Source organism: Hibiscus syriacus, unplaced genomic scaffold, assembly GCF_006381635.1.
Source record: "Hibiscus syriacus cultivar Baekdansim isolate YM2019G1 unplaced genomic scaffold, ASM638163v2 tig00110569_pilon, whole genome shotgun sequence".
In the NCBI taxonomy this organism is placed as follows: domain Eukaryota; kingdom Viridiplantae; phylum Streptophyta; class Magnoliopsida; order Malvales; family Malvaceae; genus Hibiscus; species Hibiscus syriacus.
The window spans coordinates 1,736,448-1,761,097 of record NW_024062784.1 but is presented as its reverse complement, the minus strand read 5'-3'; the positions used below and the strand labels follow the sequence as shown (position 1 = coordinate 1,761,097).

At 34.7% G+C, this 24,650-nt stretch overlaps 2 protein-coding genes and 1 pseudogene across 6 annotated transcripts; 2 read left to right on the top strand and 1 right to left on the bottom strand.

Moving 5' to 3' along the window:
* Window positions 1–1,928: 1,928 nt before the first annotated feature.
* On the top strand, window positions 1,929–5,804 carry LOC120132474 (protein DYAD-like). Of its 5 annotated transcripts, XM_039149222.1 has the most exons (9): window positions 1,957–1,981; window positions 2,062–2,111; window positions 3,679–4,030; window positions 4,111–4,476; window positions 4,566–4,623; window positions 4,704–4,787; window positions 4,918–5,267; window positions 5,349–5,469; window positions 5,613–5,804. In XM_039149222.1, exons 3-9 carry the CDS (start codon window positions 3,756–3,758, stop codon window positions 5,709–5,711), a joined length of 1,353 nt encoding a protein of 450 aa, XP_039005153.1. In that variant the 5' UTR covers window positions 1,957–1,981; window positions 2,062–2,111; window positions 3,679–3,755; the 3' UTR covers window positions 5,712–5,804. The 5 variants fall into 5 exon arrangements, with proteins under 5 accessions (XP_039005154.1, XP_039005153.1, XP_039005152.1 ...); XM_039149223.1 differs by lacking the exon at window positions 2,062–2,111 and having other exon boundaries at window positions 1,929–1,980; XM_039149221.1 differs by lacking the exon at window positions 1,957–1,981 and having other exon boundaries at window positions 2,013–2,111.
* Window positions 5,805–8,757: 2,953 nt separating this feature from the next.
* Window positions 8,758–9,685, top strand: LOC120132476 (annotated as a pseudogene).
* An 11,293-nt stretch (window positions 9,686–20,978) lies between these two features.
* Window positions 20,979–21,896, bottom strand: LOC120132679. Its single transcript, XM_039149389.1, has one exon. It carries the CDS (start codon window positions 21,894–21,896, stop codon window positions 20,979–20,981), a length of 918 nt encoding a protein of 305 aa, XP_039005320.1.
* Between the last annotated feature and the right edge of the window lie 2,754 nt (window positions 21,897–24,650).

The following is a 24,650-nucleotide window of genomic DNA, read 5'->3' as shown; positions in this document are numbered from 1 at the left end:
TGTTTGGTTGGTTTAGCATGAATGTAAGATTACCGTGTTTGGTTAAAGGAATAAAGATTATTGGATTGTATATTTGACCAAATTATCCTTATTATATATTTGTTTTTTTTACAAGTTGTAAAACATTTATATTTTCTTTAAAAAAATTAAATTCATAAAATTTATATATATATTTTTACAAAATTGAAAATATAAAAAGGTTTAATGAAATGGTAAAATTTTATTTTAACCCCTGAACTTCATATAAAATTTTAATTATAGATTTTTTTTATAAATCTAAAATAATTTAAGGATAAATTTATAATTTAACCTTTGTAGAATTTTATTATTCAATGACAGAAGAATGATATTTTTGGGGGGAAAATTAAGGGCATTTTAGTCCAAAATGCCGGTAATCCAACAATACCTAAAGAAAGGAAAGTAATGACATTTCCAGTAATATACCCCCAAAAATTTACTATTAATAATAAAACATTACCGATAATGAGATTCCCGACCAACCAAACATGAAATGTGAATTCTATTTCCATAAGAATCCCACATTCCTTATCCAAACACCCCCTCAGGGTGCGTCCCCTCAGGGTGCGTTTGGTTCACAAATGTAAGATTACCAGTGGGAATAAAAGATTACTATGAAATAGGATTACTGAAATGTTGTATTTTGTGTTTGGTTGGTTTAGCATGAATGTAAGATTACCGTGTTTGGTTAAAGGAATAAAGATTATTGAAATGTATATTTAACCAAATTGTTCTTATTATATATTTATTTTTTAACAAGTTGAAAAATATTATATATTTTCTTTAAAAAATTAAAATTCAAAATTCATAAAATTCATATAATTTTTTTTACAAAATTGAAAATATAAAAATGTTTAATGAAAGGGTAAAATTTTATTTTAACCCCTAAACTTTATATAAAATTTTAATTATATATTTTTTTTGTAAATCTAAAATAGTTTAAGGATAAATTTGTAATTTAACATTCGCAGAATTTTTATTATTCAATGAAAGAATAATGATATTTTTGAAAGAATTTTTTTTAAGGGCGTTTTAGTCCAAAACGCTAGGGATGGCAACAAGCCGGGTTCGGGCCGGGTATTGGTCCCCCCGTCCCGTCCCTGTTTAAAAAACTCGTACCGTCCCCGCTTAAAAAACCGCGGGGATTTAAACGGGGATTCCCATCGGGGAAAACCACGGGAAAACGAATATCCCCGTTTAGCATAAACGGTTATTTAAACGGGTATCGGGCCAGGTATATATATTTAAATTAAATATATAAATATTATATATATTTTTTAATTTAAATTTAATTTATTAATATTATATATATATATATATAATAATTATTTTTAATATTTATCGGGTCGGATATCGGGTCGGGTAATCGGGGCGGGGATTACTAAACTCATCCCCATCCCCATCCCCGTTTAACATAAACGGTTTTTCCCCATCCCGTCCCCGTTTAACATAAACGATTTTTCCCGTTCCCGTTTAATTCGGTTTTCAGTTTTTCCCGTCGGGTACGAGTTTTTTTGCCATCTCTACAAAACGCTGGCAATCCAACAATAACTAAGAAAAGTGAGGTAATGACATTCTCGGTAATATACCCAGAAAATTCACTATTAGTAATGTAAGATTACCAGAAATGACATTCTCAGCCAACCAAACGGGGAAATAAAAATTTTATTCTCATGAGAATCCTACATTCCCCCAACCAAACACACCCTTAAGGTCATAAATTTAAGCGATCGTTAGTGAATTGTTCGATTGATACTTTATCATTTTGACGTAATATCATTTTTTAAATTTTGATGTTTTAAAAAAAGAAAAAAGGTAATTTCAGAATTAAATAGAAAAGGGTTTTTGGGGATTTTGCCGATTAGGGTTTCTAGAATGTAAAATCTGAGCCTATTAAACCTTTCTGTTCTTATTGGTATTCTTTTTAAGAGATTTATCTGTCAACGATTCCAAAATCACAAGGGTACTTTCTTCCTTATTTAATTCAAGGGCCTTTTTTGTTATTTAATTTCATTCAACATTCTTCTCCGTTAATGAAGTCAGGGTTTTAGAATGGATTGAATGTTGGTGCTTACGTCTCATTCTTGCTCAAGGTAAACCTCTTTCTTCCGCCGTCGCCGTAATTTCTTGTTTGCCAATCATTTTCTTTTTTCCACTCAAATGTAAATTCTTTCATCTACCGTTCTGCTTGGTTGCCTGAAAAAAGAGAAGAAAAAAATGAGGGAACAGTAAGAGCACGAACTGGAAGTTGATGTTTTAGTGGGTTGTTTTTTATTTTTTTTATTCTTGTTCTCTCTGGAGAACTTAGGGTAGAAGTTTGATCCTTTCTCCAAAAGCCCTTGATACTTTCAGTGAAGAAGCTGACTTTAGATTTTAGAAACCTTTTGATTAATTGGAAAGCACAATTGAAGTCTAGACGAAGGCACCATGTTTTATGGTGTCTTGTTATTTGAATGTGATGTTCCGGATAAAATACTGGCTTGCGAAGAAATGTATTCCTACGGCGTTACCCCTTCCTCTAGGACACAACCACCACTCCAGTTTAAACAATTACGGCAGAGGTGGCTAAAATTAAGGAATTGTGCTATACTGGTTATGTCAAGTTTAAGTACGTGCCATTCTAAATTTGGTGCTACTTATCATCACCTTGGCTTGGGGTTCGGGTTGGGTTGGATGTGAATGGGACACCTGTTGTGTTTGCAATTCCTTTATAGTTCAATACTCTATTCACATTGGACTAACTTTTTAAAGTTCCTGATTAGATAGATCAACTTCAAATCTGTTGTCTTTTGTCTGCATTTCTTCCCTGCTTTTCCTTAGGTGGTCCATTCAGTGATAGAACTAGAGTTCCCCACCAGGTTGATTGAGTGTTTGACCAAAGGGGAGGGATTGAGAAGTACAACAGTGAAACAAAGTGAAGGCGATAGGCCAACAGATGGATATCCTTTTTTATTTGCCTTCTGTTCTTGTTACCTCGATTCACATCAAGATTTGCTAGTGGGATGCCCTAAGGCAGTCCATTTAAATTGTTTACTAATTGCTCTATTTCTCACATCATCACTATCCAAATTCCTGGGGTTAAGGGTGGGGATGTCACAACTCTTGTTTGGCTTTGAAAATTTTGAAGTGCTTTTGGTCTCCTAAAGATTCCCTGCGCTATTCCTCCTCATTGCTTCTGTTTCCTCTTTAGATTCGTAGGATTACACCTTGGCTGATGGAAGCAATAATCCAGTCCATTCAAATGTTATGTTTCCAAGTTCAATTCAGATATTCTAGGGTTTGTAGAGATCATTTATTGATTGTAGTACTTGAAAAAATTATTGCAATCATTGTTTTAATTTTTTTATCTTGCCTCTTGTAATTAAGAACTGAAATGCTTTGAGGTAGTGAGTATATTGATCCAAATGATTCAGTACAAAATATAGTAAAGAAAATGAAAACCAGTAAAAGTTAGAACAGGAAAATTAGGTTTGGGGTAGAACCATTAATGAATTTTTTCCAAGTACTATGGCTAAAGTGGTCTAAAAGACGATTTGTTCTAGGTTGCAGGAGTTTTAATCCCTGCTCTTATTTTCTGAGGCTGTCATGTTTAGGAGAAGTGTTGCTTGCATTAGTCAAATTTCTCAGTGTTATTTGTAACAGTAAATGTGGGTGTGTCAGAACTGTGCTGAGGTTGTGAAGGAGTAGCTGGAAGATCTGAGAAAGGGTTTTGTTGGTTTGAACTGAAGTAGTCCAGGATGGCAGAGCGGGGTGTCTGCCGGCAAGTTAAATTATTCGGCTCTCTAGGAGATAGCCCTGTTAAACAGTTGAATGGCAAAATCGAGGAAGAATATGATGAAGATGATAAAAACCATGTTTCATGCCCGGAAGTAAAGAAGAGAAAGTGCCTTTTCTCCAGCCATCTGAGAAAAGAAAAGACTGCCAGATGTGGGAAACAAAGCCCAAGTAATGGTGCTAACAAGGGAAAGAAAAACAAACATAAAAATTCTATAGAGAGATGGTCTGCTGAAAGGTGAAAACTTCGTTTACCCACTGGTTAATTCTCCCATCCGTTTATCCTAAAATTTCTTATATTTGCTACAAATGTTGAAGGTATAATCTGGCTGAAGAAAGCATGTTAGAGATCATGAAGGCTGAAGGGGCTGTGTATGAGAATCCAATATCTCGGCCTGCTTTGAGAATGGCAGCCCGTAAACTTATTGGTGATACTGGGCTCTTGGACCATCTGCTGAAGCACATTGATGGTAAGGTAGCACCTGGAGGTACTGATAGGTTTCGGCGTTGTTACAACACTAGTGGAGTGATGGAGTATTGGCTAGAGAGTGCTGACCTGGCCAACAAGCGAAGGGAGGCTGGGGCTTCCCCATTTTGGCAGAAACCTGACGGGGATCCCTCTCAGGCTTCTGCGAGTGCTATGGAACTCAAACTGCTTAAGGAAGAAATGGCGAAAATGAAGAGGTGAAAAAAATAAGTAATGGTTTTTAAAGATGAAGCTTTTCATGGTTTTGTTTTTATCATCTCAAGTACCCTATATTCTTTGCAAATAGGGATATGCAGGAGCTGGTTTTCAAGCAGCAAGAGCAAGATCAAGCTAATTCAGTTGAGGTGAATGTGAAATATTTTGAAATGAAATTTTAATTGTATTAGTAAGATAAGCCGCTGGTCTTGAATTCTTTATTGTACAGGAGATGCAGAAAGAAATGGTGAAATGGAAAGGAAAGACAGATAAACGCCTGTTGGAGTTTACAAGTTCATTGAATGGTATGCAGGTAAGGTAACAATACCCTGTTTTCAATCAGTAAATTTGTCTTTGTTACAAGATTGTAATTTTGTGCATGCTTATATCTAAAACTACCATGTAAGTGAATAGAGCTCTTGGATTTCACCTTTTGGGAGCAGAACATGTGCAAAGAACTAATGACATGGAAAGCTAGAGTTGAGCAGCAGATGCTGGAAATTTCAGATTCATTGAGCAGTCTGCAGGCATCAAAGCAATGCACTATCTTTAGTCCTTCAACTTCTGACAGATGGGAAGATTGGCTGGAGAGCACCAACCTGGACAATTTTCAAGGGGGTAACTTGGGACCCTGGTTAGACAATCCAGAGCTGATTAATTTCGGACAGGATGTAGTTCAAGATTCAGATCTGGCCCCACTAGCATGGCAACGACCTTGCCATAACCCCTTTGAAAACCCCGTTTGTGCTCAAGACTTGGATATGATTAATGAAGAGATGGATAAAATAATGAGGTAATGTAACATTCGTGACCAAGTTTGAGATAAGATTATCGTGCTTAACGTTGGTGCTGCTCTCTTTTGTTTTATGAATAGCTCTGTGCAGGATATAGGAGTTCCTAGGAGGCAAGGGGAAGATCAAGCTAATGTGACACCAGATTCATCTGTAACTGCCAATTCAAAGATGGATTCCGATAATTCGTTGCTTCTGGTTCAGGTGATGTCAAACAAAGGTTTTTTTTTTCAGACATGCATAAGACCGTGTATTTCCAATCCAAGTGATTCTTTTAGATATACATATAACTGTCAATGGATTTGCATGCGAGTAAAAGGCCAATTTGGAATCTCCACTTTTGACAGGAAATGTTGAAGGACTTGGTGAAGTGGAAAGCTAAAACTAAGCAGCAGCTGACAGATATTTCGAGTGTAGTTAGTGTTCTGCAGAAATCGAGGCAGTAAATTCTCTTCTTTGTCTTTTCCAACTTTCTGTGAGTGGAGAAAATATGTTTGAATCCCCCGATATGCCCCCTTCCGTCTTTTTCTTCTCTGTTTTGGGATAATGCTTAAGTTAACATTTATATTAGTAGGATATAGATTTTGTAGAGGACTCACGTATAGACATGCACAAAGTCGGATAAAAAATCGATCCAGATCGGAATTTTAAAAACACCGGTTCGGATCTTAACCGGTTTGAAGGGCTGGATGGTGTAACCGGTTTCGGTTTGAAAAAAGCGAATTTTTAAAAAATCCGAATATAAAAAAATTGGTTTGTAGCCATGATGAACAAAAAATTACAAAAAACCCCAATAGCTTTATTAACGGTGAGTTTTTAAAACCCCATACCGGATTTTTTTCGGATAAAAATTGATTTTTTATCCGGTTTTTTCAAACCGGTTTTTAACCCGGTAAAAAAATCGTTTGTCCAATTTTTTTCTAAACCGGTTATACTATCCGGTTTTTAAATATTCTATCCGGTTTAAAAAAACCGATTTTTCTTAAATTCAGTTTCTGATATTCAAATTTTTTGTGCTACTAACGTACTACTTGAGCTGAGGCCCTGCTGCACTTTCCAATGCATCGAACCTTTAACCTACAAAGCGATAACTTATATTTGTGAGCTACAAGTTGTCAATATCATTCTCTCAGAGTAGAAACCTGAACCTCTTTTCCAGCTCTAGATTTTGTGTAGTTTATATGTATACATATATATTGTTGCTTCAGTGGTTTGTTTCAAGTTGACGACATGAGACGGCTATGGCCATTCCAAGAATCAATATCAAGTGCTTTTCTTTCTTTCTTTTTTTGAAAATTTACGGGTCTCATCAAAAACCCCTTCTGAATCCTAAGTAGGGGAAAAGAGTACCCGAAAGACTTACCCATTAAAAATATCATTAGAAACAACCTCGGAAATAATCTCGGGACAAACCTAGTAAAGAAAAGAGAATTACCAGTTCTAAGGGCTTTGGCAAATTCTCTTGACATCTATGCTTCAAGATATCATTATGTATTGGTTTAGTGTGGTCCAAACGAACAAAACTCAATCGAGTTCTAGGAATTTGTGAAATAATTAATTTTCAAAAAATGTTTTAATAAATTTTTTTATTATGATGAACGTCTCATTGTAATTATTTTAAATAGACGGAGTAAGAATAAGAAGGTAAACTAATAAGTGAAAATCTCATCGTCATGTAGAAGCTTGTAATTTGTTAACAATAGGGATGCGTTTTTATTAGTTGACATTATGAACTACATTTCATATCTTACATCATTTTTCTCTAAATTGGTAACCAAAATAAGGGGTTCCGTCCTAAAAGGGAAAAAAATTTGTTGATGAAATCTTTAAAGGAAAACTAAATAAAGTTGGCGATATCTTTGATATATCCGGTAAGTAGAGATGAACATAGGTCAGGTTGGATCGGATTTTTGGTCCACTCGATATGATTTGAAAATTTAAATCCTCCACCCGATTTGAATTCGACCCAAAAAATATACCCCTTTCACCTGATCCAAATCCGACTCGATTTTTGAGATAAAATCTGAACCAACCCGAAATAATATATTTATTAAAAATATTATTTTTATTTAAAAGTAGAGATTTAATTGAAAGGAAATAATATATTTATGGTTATTATTATAATTACTCCTAAATATATAAGGTTAAATTATAATTTTTTTCTGGGTTGGACATTTTTCATCTTAGACCCGAACTTGACTCAAACCGACCTGAATCTTGTATTTTGAAAAAAAATTAGCCGATTGAGTTAGGTCGGATTGAATCCTATCGGGTTCTGGTTCATGCCTATCCCTATTAGTAAGGGATATCATTTTTAGTTTTTATCTTTTATACTATTCTATTCTCGATTCAAAAAAATAAAGGCTCTTTGAACTAAATATGTCTCGAAATTGAATGTTTCAAAAAATCCAACTTTAACCCAAACTTTTTTTAAAAAATCCTATAAATTCGATCCAAGTTAAAACCCAAGATATTGGATAATTTAACCATCCTTAATCTTGATTGACATTAGGATTTAGGGTTTAGGGTCGATATTGCACAATAATGAATAAAATTTAAAGCATGGACCAGAAGATATGGATATGTTCAAGTCAGACCCTAAAGTTGGGCCGGCCCACTTCTACTGAAGCTCAAAATGGCTTTACGTTTGCTCAAAGGTCAGTGTCCAGTTTTTCTCTTTTTTAATTGACTCGTCGATATTCTTGTGTGGGGGTATTGGATGTATGCTTGAATCTGTTCGAAATTTATGAAACCATCCACTGAAAAGAGTTTTTACAGTATTTATATCCATGACGATTTCCGACTTAAAAATGGTTGTTAATTTATCTGTCTTTATGATCCAATACATGCTTGGTAGCTTTCTGGTTCCTGCATTAGGTTTAATCTAGCGTTTTAGTTTGAGATAATTGAATGAGTATGATGAAGGATTGAAGGGGGGGGGGGGAAAGAAAATCTGAAAGAGACAGAAGATTCATTTAAGTTAAGATATTCAACGAGGGTTTGCAGCATGCAATTTGGAATGGGTGAGTGCTAAGAACTTGTGGTGTTCCAAACCTCTGTTGAAAATTGGAATACCTTCTGCCCTTTTCGGATTCAAACTATCGGAAATGAAGGAGAAAGAATATTTAATAAATATAAGATTGCTTCCTTCAAAAGAATAATAAATATAAGATTGCTCGTCGTGCGTACATCGGTTTTGAAAAATCTAGTTTCTCTTTGTTCTTTGATGTTATGATGCCATGTCATGTTCATGATTTACACATTTCGCTCTTTACATTACATGCATCTTGAATGATTGATTGATGAATTAGAAGTGTGGATTGTGGATGTCTGTCATTAGTTGTTTTTGCTGCTCTAAGTGTCTTTTATCTTCTCGGTTCACCCTGTGCGAAGAAAGAAATTACCATGTCAAAAATGGATTTGATTTGGTAGAATGAAAAACTATATTCACTTGAAAACCTTGGTTTATTTTCCTTTGTTCCGATGTGACTAGCTCTTTTGTTTCCTCGGTTTTTAGATAACTTTTTAGATCAGCCTTAACAAAAATGTCTCGGAGATATGATAGCCGCACAACAATCTTTTCCCCTGAAGGTCGTCTCTACCAAGTAGAGTACGCAACGGAAGCCATTGGAAATGCTGGTTCTGCGATCGGAATATTGTCGAAGGATGGTGTTGTCTTGGTTGGTGAAAAGAAAGTTACTTCCAAGCTTCTTCAAACCTCCACATCTACGGAAAAGATGTACAAGATTGATGATCATGTTGCTTGTGCCGTGGCGGGAATAATGTCCGATGCAAACATCCTCATCAACACTGCTCGGGTGCAAGCACAACGATACACGTATGCTAACCAAGAGCCAATGCCTGTTGAAAAGTTGGTTCAATCTCTGTGCGACACAAAGCAGGGTTATACGCAGTTTGGCGGTCTCCGCCCTTTCAGTGTTTCATTTCTTTTTGCAGGATGGGACAAAAACTACGGGTTTCAGCTATACATGAGTGACCCTAGTGGGAACTACAGTGGATGGAAGGCTGCAGCTATCGGTGCCAATAATCAAGCAGCCTCAGTCGATGTTAAAACAAGATTACAAGGACGAGATCACGAGGGAAGAAGCCGTGCAACTTGCGCTTAAGGTGCTGAGTAAAACCATGGACAGCACGAGCCTTACTTCGGAGAAGCTTGAACCGGCCGAGGTTTTCCTCACACCTTCTGGATATGTGAAGTACCAGGTTTGCTCACCCGATTCTCTTAGTAAGTTGTTGCAGAAGTTTGGAGTGACCCAACCTGCAGCCGAGGCTTCCTAAGCTTCCTTTGTTTCTGTTCATCGAAGCAGGCTTATCATCGTGCTCTTGTTTTATCTATTGTTATATTCTGTCAAACCAAATTCAAAAACTCTGTTGGATCGTTGATGTTGCTTGCTTTGTATCAAACGTGAAATTTATTTATGACCGGATTGTTCAACTGAAGGAAAAAGACGTCTTCATTGTTTTGAATAACTGTTCTTTGGGTGCATTTTTTTATTGGCATATCTGACATGGTCCGAAGATCATACTTCTGATTGTTATATATATTACTCATTACCCATTAGATTCTTTAAGTGAATACGAGACATTAGATCCTTCAAGTAAATATTAGAAGTTCGAATTTTAACAATGCCGATGTTAGAAATTCGGATTCGTTGTGAATAAATAAATAAAACCGAAAAACCGAGTTGAATGTTATAAAACAGATATTCTAAATTTTGCAACTGTTCCTGAATATTTAGAGCGTCATTCTCTATACTTAAATATGTATGCCATGATCAACACTTGAGAAAAAGAACATGGTCTGGTACCATAACTGCGGATTACTGAATGGTCCAAGACAATAGCCTTGCCATCAAAGAGTATTTTACTAAAATTTTTGGAAAGTAATCCTCTTTACAAGCACTCCTAGAAACGGAAGGATAGGATGAACTCGACTCCACAACTCGATCAAAGCAACAATAACGGCCAGCCACCCTCCAAGACGAGCAACATAGAACATCAAATAAGACTGCTCCAACCGTAACGGCATTTTACATGATTATCCCGAGGTTCAGTCACTCCTTCAACCGATACCTGACAGCACTAGCGATGAATATCATAGGAACCGAGATATATCGTAGAAAAGAACAAACCTATATGGTTAGTCAGTGAAATCCAAGCTCCCGCTCCGAGAACTGCTAGCATTACGACTGTGTAATGACCAGCCACAGCAGAGCCATCAACCTTTATTCTCCTTCAAGTATTTTCTCTCTCAACGTGTTTTGCAGCAGGGGATGGAATTACAACAGCTGAAGGATTTGCATTGTTTTCACGTGATGGTTCCGATGGCAATGGTCGAATAAGCAGACGGTTCGAATAAGCAGACGGTTTAGCCGTTCTTTTTCTCCCATAATGTTTGATCCAAACCCATCCAAGTTTGGCTGCTCTCTGGAGCACTCTTCATCTTCTGGTCTTGCACATGCTTTCCCTTTCCGAATCCTACACAATTTCATAGTTAGAACGAAAGAACTTTGTCAATGTACAACGAACTAAAAGGAAGAATTTGAGCGTACTAAAACTTTATCCCTCTATACAGCAGTATTCCATCTGTTAGATCATCACATGACTCATTAAAAAGGCACAAGCACCATATTGACACGGGAACGGCCTAAACATGATGTTTCATGTCTGACATGGGCAAAAAATTTTGGGACATTTTGGCATATCCGTTTTGGAGAATCTTTGTCTTATAGATTTAAAGCAATTGGCGAGTCGAACATTGTAAGACAAACCTACCTAAGTCCAACATGGCTAAATATAATCGTTGGGTTTTTTCATACTACATTATGCTTTTGGCGTAATTCATCAGCCAACCTAAAACCATCATCTTGATCTTGGAAATATAACAGATAGAATGAAACGAGAGAGGTTTAATAATTTTCTAGGAATTTTTAAATCTTAAAGAGACAGACCAACCTTCTAAAAAGTTGTTCTGGATCCTCTTCTCCCACTTCTTCATGGTCAAAATGATTTGGAGTTGATGTTGGCCTTCTTGAAACAGTGGTCCTCCCGGAGAGGAGCATCATGTCTGATGAGAACATTCTGAAGCTGCTCATTCAATTCAATTGCTCTAGAAACCAACTTCTCATCCCTAAAAGACAGCATTGAGCAAAGTTGAAACACCAAAGTAATGGATTTCTATATGCATTTTGCATTTGCCACATGCATCCTAGCAGTAACACAGTCTCCAAGTTTGATTACTAGCACAAATCAAATAATTTTTACTTGTGTAAGAAAGTAGTTTCTTTCACCTCAAAAATATTACAATGCATAATCAATTTAATTAGCAATTAGTAAGCATAAATATTAAATTTGATAGAAAGTAATACAGATATATCCTGAAAAAAACAACATATACCAACTCCACTTAAAATTAAGAAAGCATTTTAGACGGGAGAAAGCTCAAATGTGTTCATATGCAGTCTAATTGTCTATATTCCAAGGAGTTTTTTTGAATAAGGTAGAATTCAATCAATTTTTTAACCTTCAGAACAATGTACAGCTAAAAAAATATTCCCATCTACTGAAAATTTGCCGAAAGGTATGCACACACACAGACACACAGAAGTTACCTGGACTCAGGTACATTCTGAGGCTCTGCTTGCTTTGCAGCTGCCTTGTGTCTAGCAGATGCGAGTTCTCCATTAAGCGTATTAGGTTTAGTTGGCAATGACGCGGGTGGATGTGATGGTGTAGTATGAGACCTTTGAGGAAATTCTACTCCACTACTCTGAAAGGATTAAACAAATATAAACATGCAGTTAGTGTTATATTCACTTGCACTGTATATTCTGATTGTGCGTTGTGTTGAATGAAACAAATGAAAATTACTTATGCAGGAGTTTAAAATTACATTCACGAAAACATGCAAAATTACTAGTATTGGATTATAATTGCTATTTGATGAAACACCTTATGACAATAGAGGCACCAAGCTGTTCATCTTTCTCGAAACTGTGCTTTGAGAAAGCTAAGAACAAAATATGACATATCCAGTCATTAACGACATAACTATAATAAGAAATAGATACTGTCACAAAATACCGAGAGCAACTCAAAAAGTCAAAAGACAACATGAATAAGTAAGGAAGGGAAAAACATACATAAGCAGATTGTTGGTAAAATAGACTGAAAAATCACATCGTTAGCACTGACAGGAAAGATAAACAGTAATTGAAAAAGAACAGATTGGTAAACTGTGTCGTGGTATAACCACTGCCTTAGAAACGAATTCGCCCTGAATGTGTGTAATCGCTGCACTAGGCGGACCGTCCCCCGAGGTTAACACGGTCGCTACTAATTTCGTACACCCGAAATCGGAGTGGACTGTCGGTGGTATTGCTCTTCTTATCGGAAAGCACACAGAGAGAATATTTAGAAAACACTTGGAGACACTACAAGAAAATATACATTTAATGACATACGAACGATGACACACGCTAATTTATGACTTGCAAAACATGTGTGTCATAAAAAAACTGTCATGTTTTTTAAAATCTGAACGATTTATGACTTACAATGATGTGTGTCATATTTAATAGTCATAATCCAAAAAATTTACAAAAACACGGAGTATAGATGAATTTTGTGTGTCATCTTTAGGAGTCGTATTCTAATTCCCCCTTTATTTTTCATCATTTCCCGCGCGCTTGATCTTCCCCCATTTTTCATCAGTTCACGCCGTGCTTCCCCCATTTTTCTCTGTTTTCCCTTTTTGTCTTTGCATCCTCCCACCGGTTTGGCCATTCACCACAACGCAGTCGAGGGAGTCAAAAATCAAGGGTTTTCACTGGTAATCCTCGTTTTCTATTCCAACATTTGTGGGTTTGTTGATTTCTATTTTCTCTGATTTAATGGGTTTGATGCTTTTACTTCATATATGTTTTTTTGAATCGAGATTTGTTGCATGCATGCTTGTTTTATTTTCTATTATTTGTTTAATCACTACTGATTTGTTCATTTCATTCTTCGTTTAAGTGGGTTATTTCGGTTTTTTTTACTTCAGTGGACTCTTATACTAGTTCTTGATCTCTTTTTGATTTTTGGGTTTTGATGGATTATGTATTTTGGTTCAAAAATGTTGAACTTTGATTGTCTTGTGATATATGTTTTGTTATGCTTGTTGAAATGTTTACAAACATATCTTGTTTCACTTGACTTGAAGTATCATTGTCCGACATAAGGAGGGTATGGTGATATGACTCTCCAAGTACATGGACAAACCTCAAAAAGAATCTCGTATCCGTTACTCACTTCCGAGTCCAAGCGATATAGGTCTGAATGACCCTACAATAGTATATATTTCGAGGATTTTTGGAAGGTTATATTATGTTTGGGATTCTTTTGTTTAAAAAAATGAGTGAGGGAGGTGCCTCTGCTTCCCAGTTCCCACATATGTATTTCATTCGCTAACTAGAATGGTTCCAAGTTTTTACCTAATTGTCATGTTTCAGATGGATTTACTTTTGGTTGCTTATGGCTGCTGGTTGTTGACTTTTCATTAGTGAAGAGGATTTAAATATATGGTTCTGTCCTTTGCATTGGTACTTAATGTTTCACTAACACAACTTTTCCTGCCTTTTTTTGTTTTCTATGTTGTTTGGATTCTTCTTTTCATTTGAAGTATCGGTATCTGACATTTTGTGTCGGACATATAGATATGTGGATATGACCTCCAAAGATCTTCTAAATGCATAGAAATAACTTTAAAAAATCTAATAATACATGTATTCGACACTCATACTTACGTTCGAGTAGCATAGTTTCCTTTTTATTGTTTTGCTAGTTTAACTAAACACTCGCTCTTGAAATTTAATTTTTGTTTTTGATAAATGTAGGTTGGCATACGTTTGGCACGAATGCTATCATTGGATGGAACATGACATTCCTTTGCTGAGTCTCTCTCATGAAATGCCCCATACATAATATCCACAGTTCTCTGGGTATACTGGTTAGTGGCATCTTATCTTATTATTTATTTTAGACGAATTTCGACTTTTCATTCTTTCTTGAAGTGTTTATTTCTAACATTTTGTCTATCATATGGTACTAGCATATGACTTTTAAGAATCTTCTGTCCAATATAATCGTTTCAGACATGTACTCCAATCTGATGCTCACACCCGAATTCAAGTATCGTAAAATACGATTATTAACTTAGATTTAGGCAACATTCTTTGAATGATGATTACGAATATAGGCAATGAGGCTTTCTCATGTTACAACCATGTGCTTCAACTTAAATTACAACAAGCACAAGACAGAGATTTTGAGGCTAACACCAAGAACGTTAGAAGATATCGAATAGGCTAACACTAATAATTTATCTAACATTGTTAGGGTTTGTTCCAATTTCAAATAGGTTTTTTAGATTTTATGAATGGGTCATGACCCTTGAACATTGTTCTATAGCATAGTACAAAATGAATTTGTTAGGGTTACTTTGAACTCGGTAATTTGGGGTAAACATTTTGTTCTTCATATCTTACATAAATATTTCATCAATCATCAGTTATAAAGTTGTAGTTTTGCTAATACTTTATAATTATTTAGGTTGGTAAGTAATGGTCGATGGATAAAGCATGGATTTCGTCTGATAGGTTATTTGATGCATATGAAGTGGGTGTAAACATCTTTCTAGACTTTGCACAAAGTAATGATCTAAATTCAGATCTTATTCGATGTCCTTGTATACATTGTATTAATTTGTGGCACCACTTAATTCAGACCGTGCGCTATCATCTGTTTGCCTATGGCTTCGATGAAAGTTATAAGGTTTGGTCTTTCCATGGAAAAAGACAACCCAAGCTTGATTCTAGATGCCCTAACAAATCTATTCCTCACGACTTTGATTATACAAGAGATATGCTACATGATGCCTTCAGAGATGTAGAAAAAGAACCTGATTCATTGAAGTCACTTCTTGAAGAATGTGAGAAGCCACTTTACGTAGGGTCAAAGTATAATGCACTTAGTGGATTATTGAAATTCCAACATATCAAGGGTCATTAAAGGGTATTTTTCTTGTAGTGAGAGTGAATTCTGAATGTTGAGAGTGAGTTGAGAAGCTGAATATAACTCTCTATTTATAGGCTAGAAATATGGTTAAAATCGTCCATAAAATTTCAGGATTGACTCAGAAATAGTCCAGGTTCATTGTATCATTATTCAGCTGTTATAACTCCCGAAATTACATCATGTAACCCCTGATATTAAATCAAATATTTAGACACGTATTACCACGACCACGAGCCGTGCCGAGACGAGACGAGACGGATGGCGGCGGTGCGCGAGAGTACCCTTGTTCTCTTTCACTCAATAAGGAAGTGAGAAATCCAAACCATAAATACACGTTCCCAATAGTATTTCTAATACTATGTGGGATTGAGCATTACCAACACAGATCACAACATATACAAGTTAAGAAATTAAGAGGACTGAATAATGTTTCAAACCTAAGTCATATGGCCACACTTAAAATAGAACTTAGGTAATAATAAATAGATCAAACTAATGCTTTCCATTCATCTATTTGGCATGCTTCAGACTTCACCTATAGTATATAATTCACACTTATATGCTTTTAGTCCTTGACATCTGTAGTGTGGTTATTGGAATATACAATTTTGTTGGGAAACACTAGTCTCTAGACCTTGGATTAGTAACAAATACTTCAAATCACGAAGGCAACAAAAATTAGCCATTTAACATTTATAACAATCAAACATGTATCATTTATTGATATCAAGTTTTATTAGTAGTAGACTTAAAGCATTATTAGTGTTCTTAGATGGTGCAGATGCCCAAGGTATACTCATATATAAGTAGATATGGAGAGATGTGCTGAAAGATTGCTTCAGAAAAAAACACTGGCATAACCCCCAACTTCAAGGTATTTATTAGTCCTGTTCTCTCCATTTTTACTTAAGATGGTTGGATGAAAACTAACTTCCGTTCTATCATACTTCACTACAGGAGCTTAAATTCTATATATCTTCCTAACCAATATAACTCAAAAAAGAAGCATAAATTCTATATACATGCACATGGATAAATTATATGAACAATTCAAGTTATTGTTCATTCAAAGTGCATCTGGGTGCTTTTTTCTGCAAGGCAAAAGGCATAAAAAGCCCTCCTCCTGATTGAATTTCTCTTTAATTTCATTACTTTTCACATGTTTATCATTTAATATGCTTTTACTAGTAAGAAAAGGATGATTTCAAACCCTATTTTGTAATATTTGAGCATTCAACAACAAACATTGACCACAATGAAATCATGCATATTAACCAATAAAAAATTGTCATGTTTTGCAGATAAACTAGACCTCACTTTAGAGTTTATTATATGTTTTAAGCTTCATGTATATATAAAACTCACACATATACATATTGCACTTTTACTCGACTCGGAGTAGCGCTTTTGTTTGGGCCTTGGACCTGAGGTAATATAAGGGTTTAAGCGCCTATAGTTGAGTGTACCTTGTGCCTTTGACATCATTGGGACCAAGGACTTTAATGTCAGTGAGTCATATGTGATTCCTCTGTCTCTATATGTACTCATTATAGTTACTTTTCCTTGTTTTGTAGGACTACTCTGGTCAAAGCGCTAGTAGCATATCATCCGAACGTTGTGGTTTCATAACAGTGTTATATGGGACAGTTGTATTGTGCATTGTACTAGAGATCCAGATACTCCTCTTATCACAGGTATCTTTCATACATGAATTGTATCTCCTCTTATCACAGGTATCATTCATACTGAATTGATGAGTAACTTGTTTGAATTAGACCATCTGCTTCCTGAATTTGAATGCATTATATTTCCTAAATGTGTTTGATATGGGACTAAGGACAATTTTCGTTGAGCCTTGGAAAATATATTATTAACCAACAGAGCATAAAAGTTATTTTAGCTGATTACAGGTCCAAAGGAGGAGGAAATTTTAAGCAACTTCAATGCAAGTTTGGCCCTGAATAAAAAATTGAAGCTCTTAAACCCCAAAGGAATGTAAAATTGAATTATTCGTCCCATAGATGTTATAATTATGGGTAGGCATAGTGGACCCGTTGTAACTCCATGTCGGATTGGGGATTGGCATGGATTGGGTTGGGTGTTTGGTCAACATGACCTGACCCGAAAATGTTTACCCTTCATTCGAAACTCGTTCTGACCCGAGTTTAGGAGTGATTTTACTCAAACTCAATCCGATTTTTTGAGATAAAATCCGAACTCGATCCAACCTAAAATAATTATATTTATAAAAAATCATTATCGAATAAAAATAGGGATTTGATTGTAAAAATAATATATAGAGGGTTATTATTACAATTATCCTTAGATATAACTTAAATTTATGTTATTTTCGGGTTGGATCGCATGTATTTCAACCTAAAACCGAATCTAACCTGACTTGAAAATATATACCCTTCATCCAAAATCTGAATAAAAAAATAGGGATCTAATTGGAAAAAATATAGAGAGGGTTATTATTACAATTATCCTTACATATATAACTTAAATTTACATTATTTTTCTGATCAAATCAGTGTATTTTTCATCCTAAACCTAAATCTAATCCGATCCTAACATATTAGGAAAAAAAACTCCGATCTGATTCAAATTCAATTTTTTTAGAAATCCGATCGAAGCCGACCGGGTCAGGTCTGAACGTCGGATTCGGGTCCTGTGCCATCCTACCTTGGACACTCGAGGGCAAAGAATATAATAAAATGATGAGGATACTGTGATAAAAGCTAGATCACTCTATTGTTCTTTCAGTAATGCGTGCCATTTAACCCCCAAATCAGTTCGTCGAATGGGTACTTGTGTGCGGCGGTGGTCGGGGAAGGGCTTGTTTTCGGGTTTCAGAAGCTTTAAGGGTTTAACCAAAGAAAATTTAGACCCGAGAAGACAGTGTATGGTTTATCTCATGGAAATCTAAGGCACCTGAGGATAAAATAATCCAAACATTATGCTCTTGCCCAAAACTAAATTTATTAACACATAGTGATCATCAAAAAACCATTTGTCTCTTCTAGTCCAAAGAATCCAGCATATTATTGAGAATCAAACACCCCAATTCAACACTGGAAGCCTGATATTATTTGTTCTTGAGTAAATGTTCATGTGGTACGAGACATAGGAACACCCAGATTCATGGCCGAACATTAACCTTCGAAATATTCGATCAAGTGGCATTTTCTTCGTTAGAGTTTTCCGTCCCGGGTCTTTTATGCGTCGAGCTCGCAGAAAACGACTGCTTCTCCTTCCATCGTCAACGAGGAACACCAGTCTGCTTACTACAATGGACACATTCATTAACATCATCCCAAACAGTATTGAGAACCCTCCACAAATGATCAGCAGTCTTGACAGCGTAACTTGGTGCCTCTGAAGTCAATGCCAAGCTTGCATGAACACGCATTCCTTGGTTTTCATTCCCGTGCATGGCAATATCCCCCACGTCAAGTAAACCCTACTGCCTCGTTTATCGGAATGTCTGTTCAACTTACTCTTGATAGACGTACCCAGACTAGGATCTATGACGGGTGATCCTCTGTTGTGGTGAAATTCATATTTAAAGCTTCAACACTCGAGCTTCCAAATATCATGGAGGGATCTAAATGGATCGGGTTGGTTCGAATTTTTAGTCAACTCAATCTGAAAAATATGTATCATCCACCTGAATTCCATGGAGAATGCACTAAACCCCTACGGGGCTAAATGCATCCTATTATTTAAAAAAAAATGATTAAATTCAACGTAATATGTTAACGAAAAATGAAAAAAATTGTATACCCATTAATTTTAAGAAAATAATACTAAATTTTTAGACCCATTCTTAAATTTCTGGATCCGTCATTGTCTGAACTCGACCCGACCCGAAAATTATATACCCTCAACCTTTATTCACCCCAACCCGAATTTTTAAAGTATAAATCTGACCTGACCCGACTCGGTATAAAATAAAGATTTAATTAAAAAATAATATTTTTTAAGAAAATTACATTATTATCTCCGAGTCAGGTCGAAGTTTTTTCACCCACCATCTAAATCCAATCGAACTCAATTTATTTTAAAAATAATCCAACCCTATTCCGGATTTAAACTCATCGATTTCGGATTAATTTCTCATATTCATCCCAAGTAAAACTAGTGAGTAGTCCTTCCCATGGGGCAAATAGAATGAGAAGATAATCATTGTCCAAATATGTTATTACCATCTCCCCATCCGATTCCAAACTACTTGCATTATTCCTAATAAAGCTTTGTACACGTACAATAAATGAGTAGGAATTATGTCTGGATTTAAAAAAAATTCACTCGACTGAAAACTCGATCTAAATTTTAAGATAAAAACTCACACTTAATCCAACTGACAAAAACGTAAATTTGTAAAATCTTATTTTTATTAGGTAAAATAAGGATATAATCGAAATATATATATATATATATATATATATATATATATATATATATATATATATATTATACTAATTATGCTTAAATATAGAGGTTTAACCATATATTACTTTTTAGTTGAATATTTTTCATTTTAAATCCTAATTTGGCCTAGCTCAACCCAAATATATTTTCTGAGAAGAACTTAACCTTATAAAATTAGTTCGGGTCAAAATCTTGGGGTTCGGATCAATTTTTTTTTATTAAGCTAGATTACTAAATATTCTAAATACTCTCAATCATTTTGATAATTAACGCTCAATCACTTATATTGTAATCGTTGGTGCTTAAACAAAAAAACAATAATTCTTTTATCTACCGAGGCAACTTGATTTATGCTCGAATCAAATTCCTATCCTGATATTGAAGAAGACGATTTAGGATGGTGGGTTGGTAGGAATTATGTTTGGATTTTGCTTCATCTGAAACTTAGACTAAAATATAATAGAATTTTTTTCGTTGTTCGACCTGGATTCAGAGAAATTTCATCATACTCAAAACTCGATTCAAATTCGAAGATAAAAACTCACACTTAATCAAGCTGACACAAATATAAATCTAAAAAATCTCATTTTTATTAGATAAAATAAGAATATAATCAGAAAAAAATATAGATAGATAGATAAATATTATAATAATTATCCTTAAATATATGAAAATTTAACTATACTATTATTTTTTTTGGTTGAATATTTCTCATTCTAAATCCTAATTTGATCTAACTAAACCAAAATCTATTTTATGAGAAAAACTTAACAGTATAAAATTTTGGTTCGTTTTAATACCTAAACTATGAGTTTTGGTCAATTTTGGTACCTATTCATTCTTTTTTCAAAACTTACTATTAGATTTTGAACGATGTACTAAAATAAAATAAAAAATAAACTTTAACTATGATTTTGAAAAATTTAAAAATTTAAATATTAAAACAAATCAAAACTTATAATTTAGGTACTAAACTCATAAGAAATAAATGTTGATCATAACAACAATAAAATAAAAAGTAACTGGTGAATTGCTGGTTAGCCATTCAACCAAACGAACCAAAACTCAACAAAAACAAAATTTCTTTGTAATCCACAGCAAGATATGTATTTTAACAAAATGAGATGATTAACACAGTGCTTTGAGATTGGTTTAATTCACTGAAAGAGTGCTGTAAATGTCAAAAAACACCATATCAGTCCTCATGATTTCCTCGACGATTTAATCTTAATCTTGTGTTTCGATTGAGGTTTCTCACAAGTACCGATCACATCAACATGGTGGTGGTGTTGAGCTGATCTATGGTTACTCTTCACGTTCTTCTTCGACGTCGTTTTATTCTTCCTCTTCAATCCAAAAGCCCAGATCTTCTTCCTCCTCTTCTTCTTCTTCTCCTTTATCGTCTCCAGCTTGGGCTTCCAGTTATGGCGCGACGAGCCGACAAGCAACGCGTATTGTTTCTGCAACTGAGGCGTCGTGCAAACTCTACTGGAGCAGCTCTCTTCGCCACTGTCTTTCATTTTACTTTCTTCCATCAACTCGCTTATGAACTCATCGGAAACTCGGATTCTCAAACACCCGGACTCACTCTTCTCGACCTGGAAAGGTTGACAAGCGGCGGCCTTCTTCGAGTATCGAGCGTTGGCGAAGGAAGCAATGGTGACGAACGATAAAGCCGTCTGGAAAACTTGTTGGGGAAGAAGGAAGTAGTTGTGGCCGAGGCGGAGCTTGTCGTCTTTAGAGAGAGGCGGGATCTTTTGGCCTATGTAAAACGAATCGGATCGGCAGATCATGTGCTTGGGGAACTGGTTCAAGAGCTCGGCGACTTGAACGGGACGGTCGTATATCTTGACTTGTCCGTCGCAGTTGATGATCTTGAGTGTTCGACGAGGCCGCTCACGGCGGTGGTGGTTCTGTTGGTGGAGGCACGAAAAGTGGCTGCTCAATAACCGGAACCACCATGGATTTACATGTTTGATACCCATTCCTCCGACCATGTAGATTTCCAACGCCGGACGGTCGCCGGAAATATGGTGCCGGAGATTGAGATGATAACGTTGAACAATATTCCAAGGGAAAACAATACTAGTAATAGGGGGCCGTCCTAGAGTGGCTGGCATATGGATTGGCTATATATGCAAATTCAAAGTATAATACTTATTGGTGGAATTCTATTTGTGGTCCCTTCACTATCATTGAATTCAAGATTTATCTTTTTATACTTTTTTATATAATCTAATCCTTTACTCTTCACAAAAAGATGGTATCCAAATTTCTAGTTTTTCTTTTACAAAACAAACCCTAGAATTTTCACTCACATGGATCCGGCGAAGTCACCTTATTTTCTAAATATATATATATGATTTTATAAAAATGTTAAAATAAATTTAATATCAATTACAAAATTAATATCATAATCTAAATCTTTTAACTCTATCTTAAAATAAGATTCAAACTCATAACAGATTGTTTATCATTGAGTTATCGAAGAACAACAAGAGATTAAATTTTTATATTGTCACTGAGGAACATCAAGAGGAACTCTGCTATGTGTCGAATTTTTTATATATATGTAAATTGTCACTGAGTTGTTGAGGAACAACAAGAGATCAATATCTATATTGTCATCGAGCTATTCAGAAACAATAAGAAATCAAATCGCATAGAATTCAATACTCGTTCTCAATCATTGATCAATATATCATAAAATTCAAATTTCTCAAGATTCATTCGTAACCCCCGAGACTCCATATCGTATTTTATTATATTTTTATATTATCATTGGCAAGATATAAGAGATGTCGGGATTAAGATCATAATATAAATATTTCGTCTTTAATGATGCCAAATTAAAGTATGGAGATCATATCTTTAATTCGAGCATACTATAGGGACCGGAACCATAAAAACATATTAGTATTATTATATAGTACAACTACTAGTACTAATCAAACTGGAACTGAGAAAGCTGTAGACTTTAGACCAAAATCTAGAACAGGGACTGGGGGTTAGGCAATTGGGATGATGTTTACACAGGATATAAAGAGGCGTGCGACAATGGTAAACCTTTATCTAATTCAGGCAATTACTATACTATTATTACACTTTTGGTCCCTTGCTTTTGTCTGTATTGTTTTGTCATCATTTGCTTATATTTGACCCAAACTTTCTCTCTTTTGTTCTCGACGCCAAATGGGGCCATTTCGCTATCCCCGCGCTTGTGTTTTGAATCAGATCGACTGTGGTAGACGCTATGAAATAGGGACAAATTAGAAGAAATAAGCACGAGGCATTAGAGGACTTTTATTCTTTTTAGGATTAAAGTGTAATTTTACCTTTCTACTTGTTGATGATGGTTAAGATAAGAAATAATAGATCAAGGTAGTTTATTTCTTTTAATTTAGACCTCCAGTTGTTAAAATTTTAGTATGAAATAATAGCAATTAAGTGATCAAAGACAAATATTCTTATAAGAGTAAGAAATAAATAAAATTTTATCTAAATAATAACTACTAATGGATATTTAGAAATAGGGATGACATATTGGTAAAATTTTATAGATTCCGAACTCTATTTTTACCAATTGTAATGGGGATATGTATAAGATTAATGGGTAATGGACGTGTGCGGATGTAAAAAGTCATACTCATCATGTGTAATGATTAAGTGATGAATTCAATACCTTACTCATCTCGTATCCACCTACACGCTCACTAATTATCCACTATATAAAATTAAGATCATTATAAATTTAAATACAATTTCAAAGATTATTTTGTAAATATTAAGATTTTATAGGACATAACTTATAATTTAAACAAATATTATGGTATAAACAATTTTAAAATTAAAATATGTCGTTTCTCCTATCTTAAATTGGTGTATATGAACATGTACAAATGTATACGAGATGGGTTGTGTGTATACAACTAAGTAATGAGTATGAGGATGAATTTAAGAATGTATCTACGTGGACTGATGTTGATTTAAAAAATTTACTCGTCATGAGTGATGGGTAGGTGACGAGAAAAAAATATTAAGTGAGTATTAGAATGGAAGATGAGATATCCGCACATATCCTGTCCGTTTGTTATCCTACTTCGAAATGTCATTTCATTTCACAAATAATTATTAAATATACAATATGACAACTTTATATATAATTTTTTGAGTGTTCACCATTTAATTCACCCACATAAATAAATAAATAAATAAAACAAGATCAGGATCACATGTTTGAAGCATTTGGTAAGAGCACAAATGAGTGGTGACCCACACCGAAGTTTGATATCTCAATCTAAGACTTCTAAATTGTCAAATTCGACGTCTTGGATTATGGGTGATCCATCCATTATTCAATTCTAGAACATCACCATTATATTATTAATTAATTATTTTTTTAATAATAAAAGGTTGTTAAGGCTGTCTTTTGTTTCATATACCCTAGTTTGTATCAACCATATGCTTTCTAGATTCTAATGATATATTAAAGTTATTTGATATATAAGTTACTAAAATTTAATTTATATAACTTTAATTGTTTTAGGATTTAAAAAATCAAATTTATTGAGAGTTATTCGTGATCAAAAGGGAGCCCTTGAAACCCCATACTCAAACAGTTATGTTTATAGGGTTTGTATATTGTCAATAGCAAAAAAATCTTAGACAGACACTACCTTATAATTACTATAAACCATGAACGGAACCAAGATCAAATATTAAAGGGTAAGGTATTTAATTTCAAAACAATAAAGACTTATCGTGTATCTAATCTAAAAAAATTGAGGGGCAAAAGTTTAATTTTACTTAAATTTAAGTTAATAAAGACTTAAAATGCTATTAAACCATAAAAAATTAGGATGGACAAGAGTTTC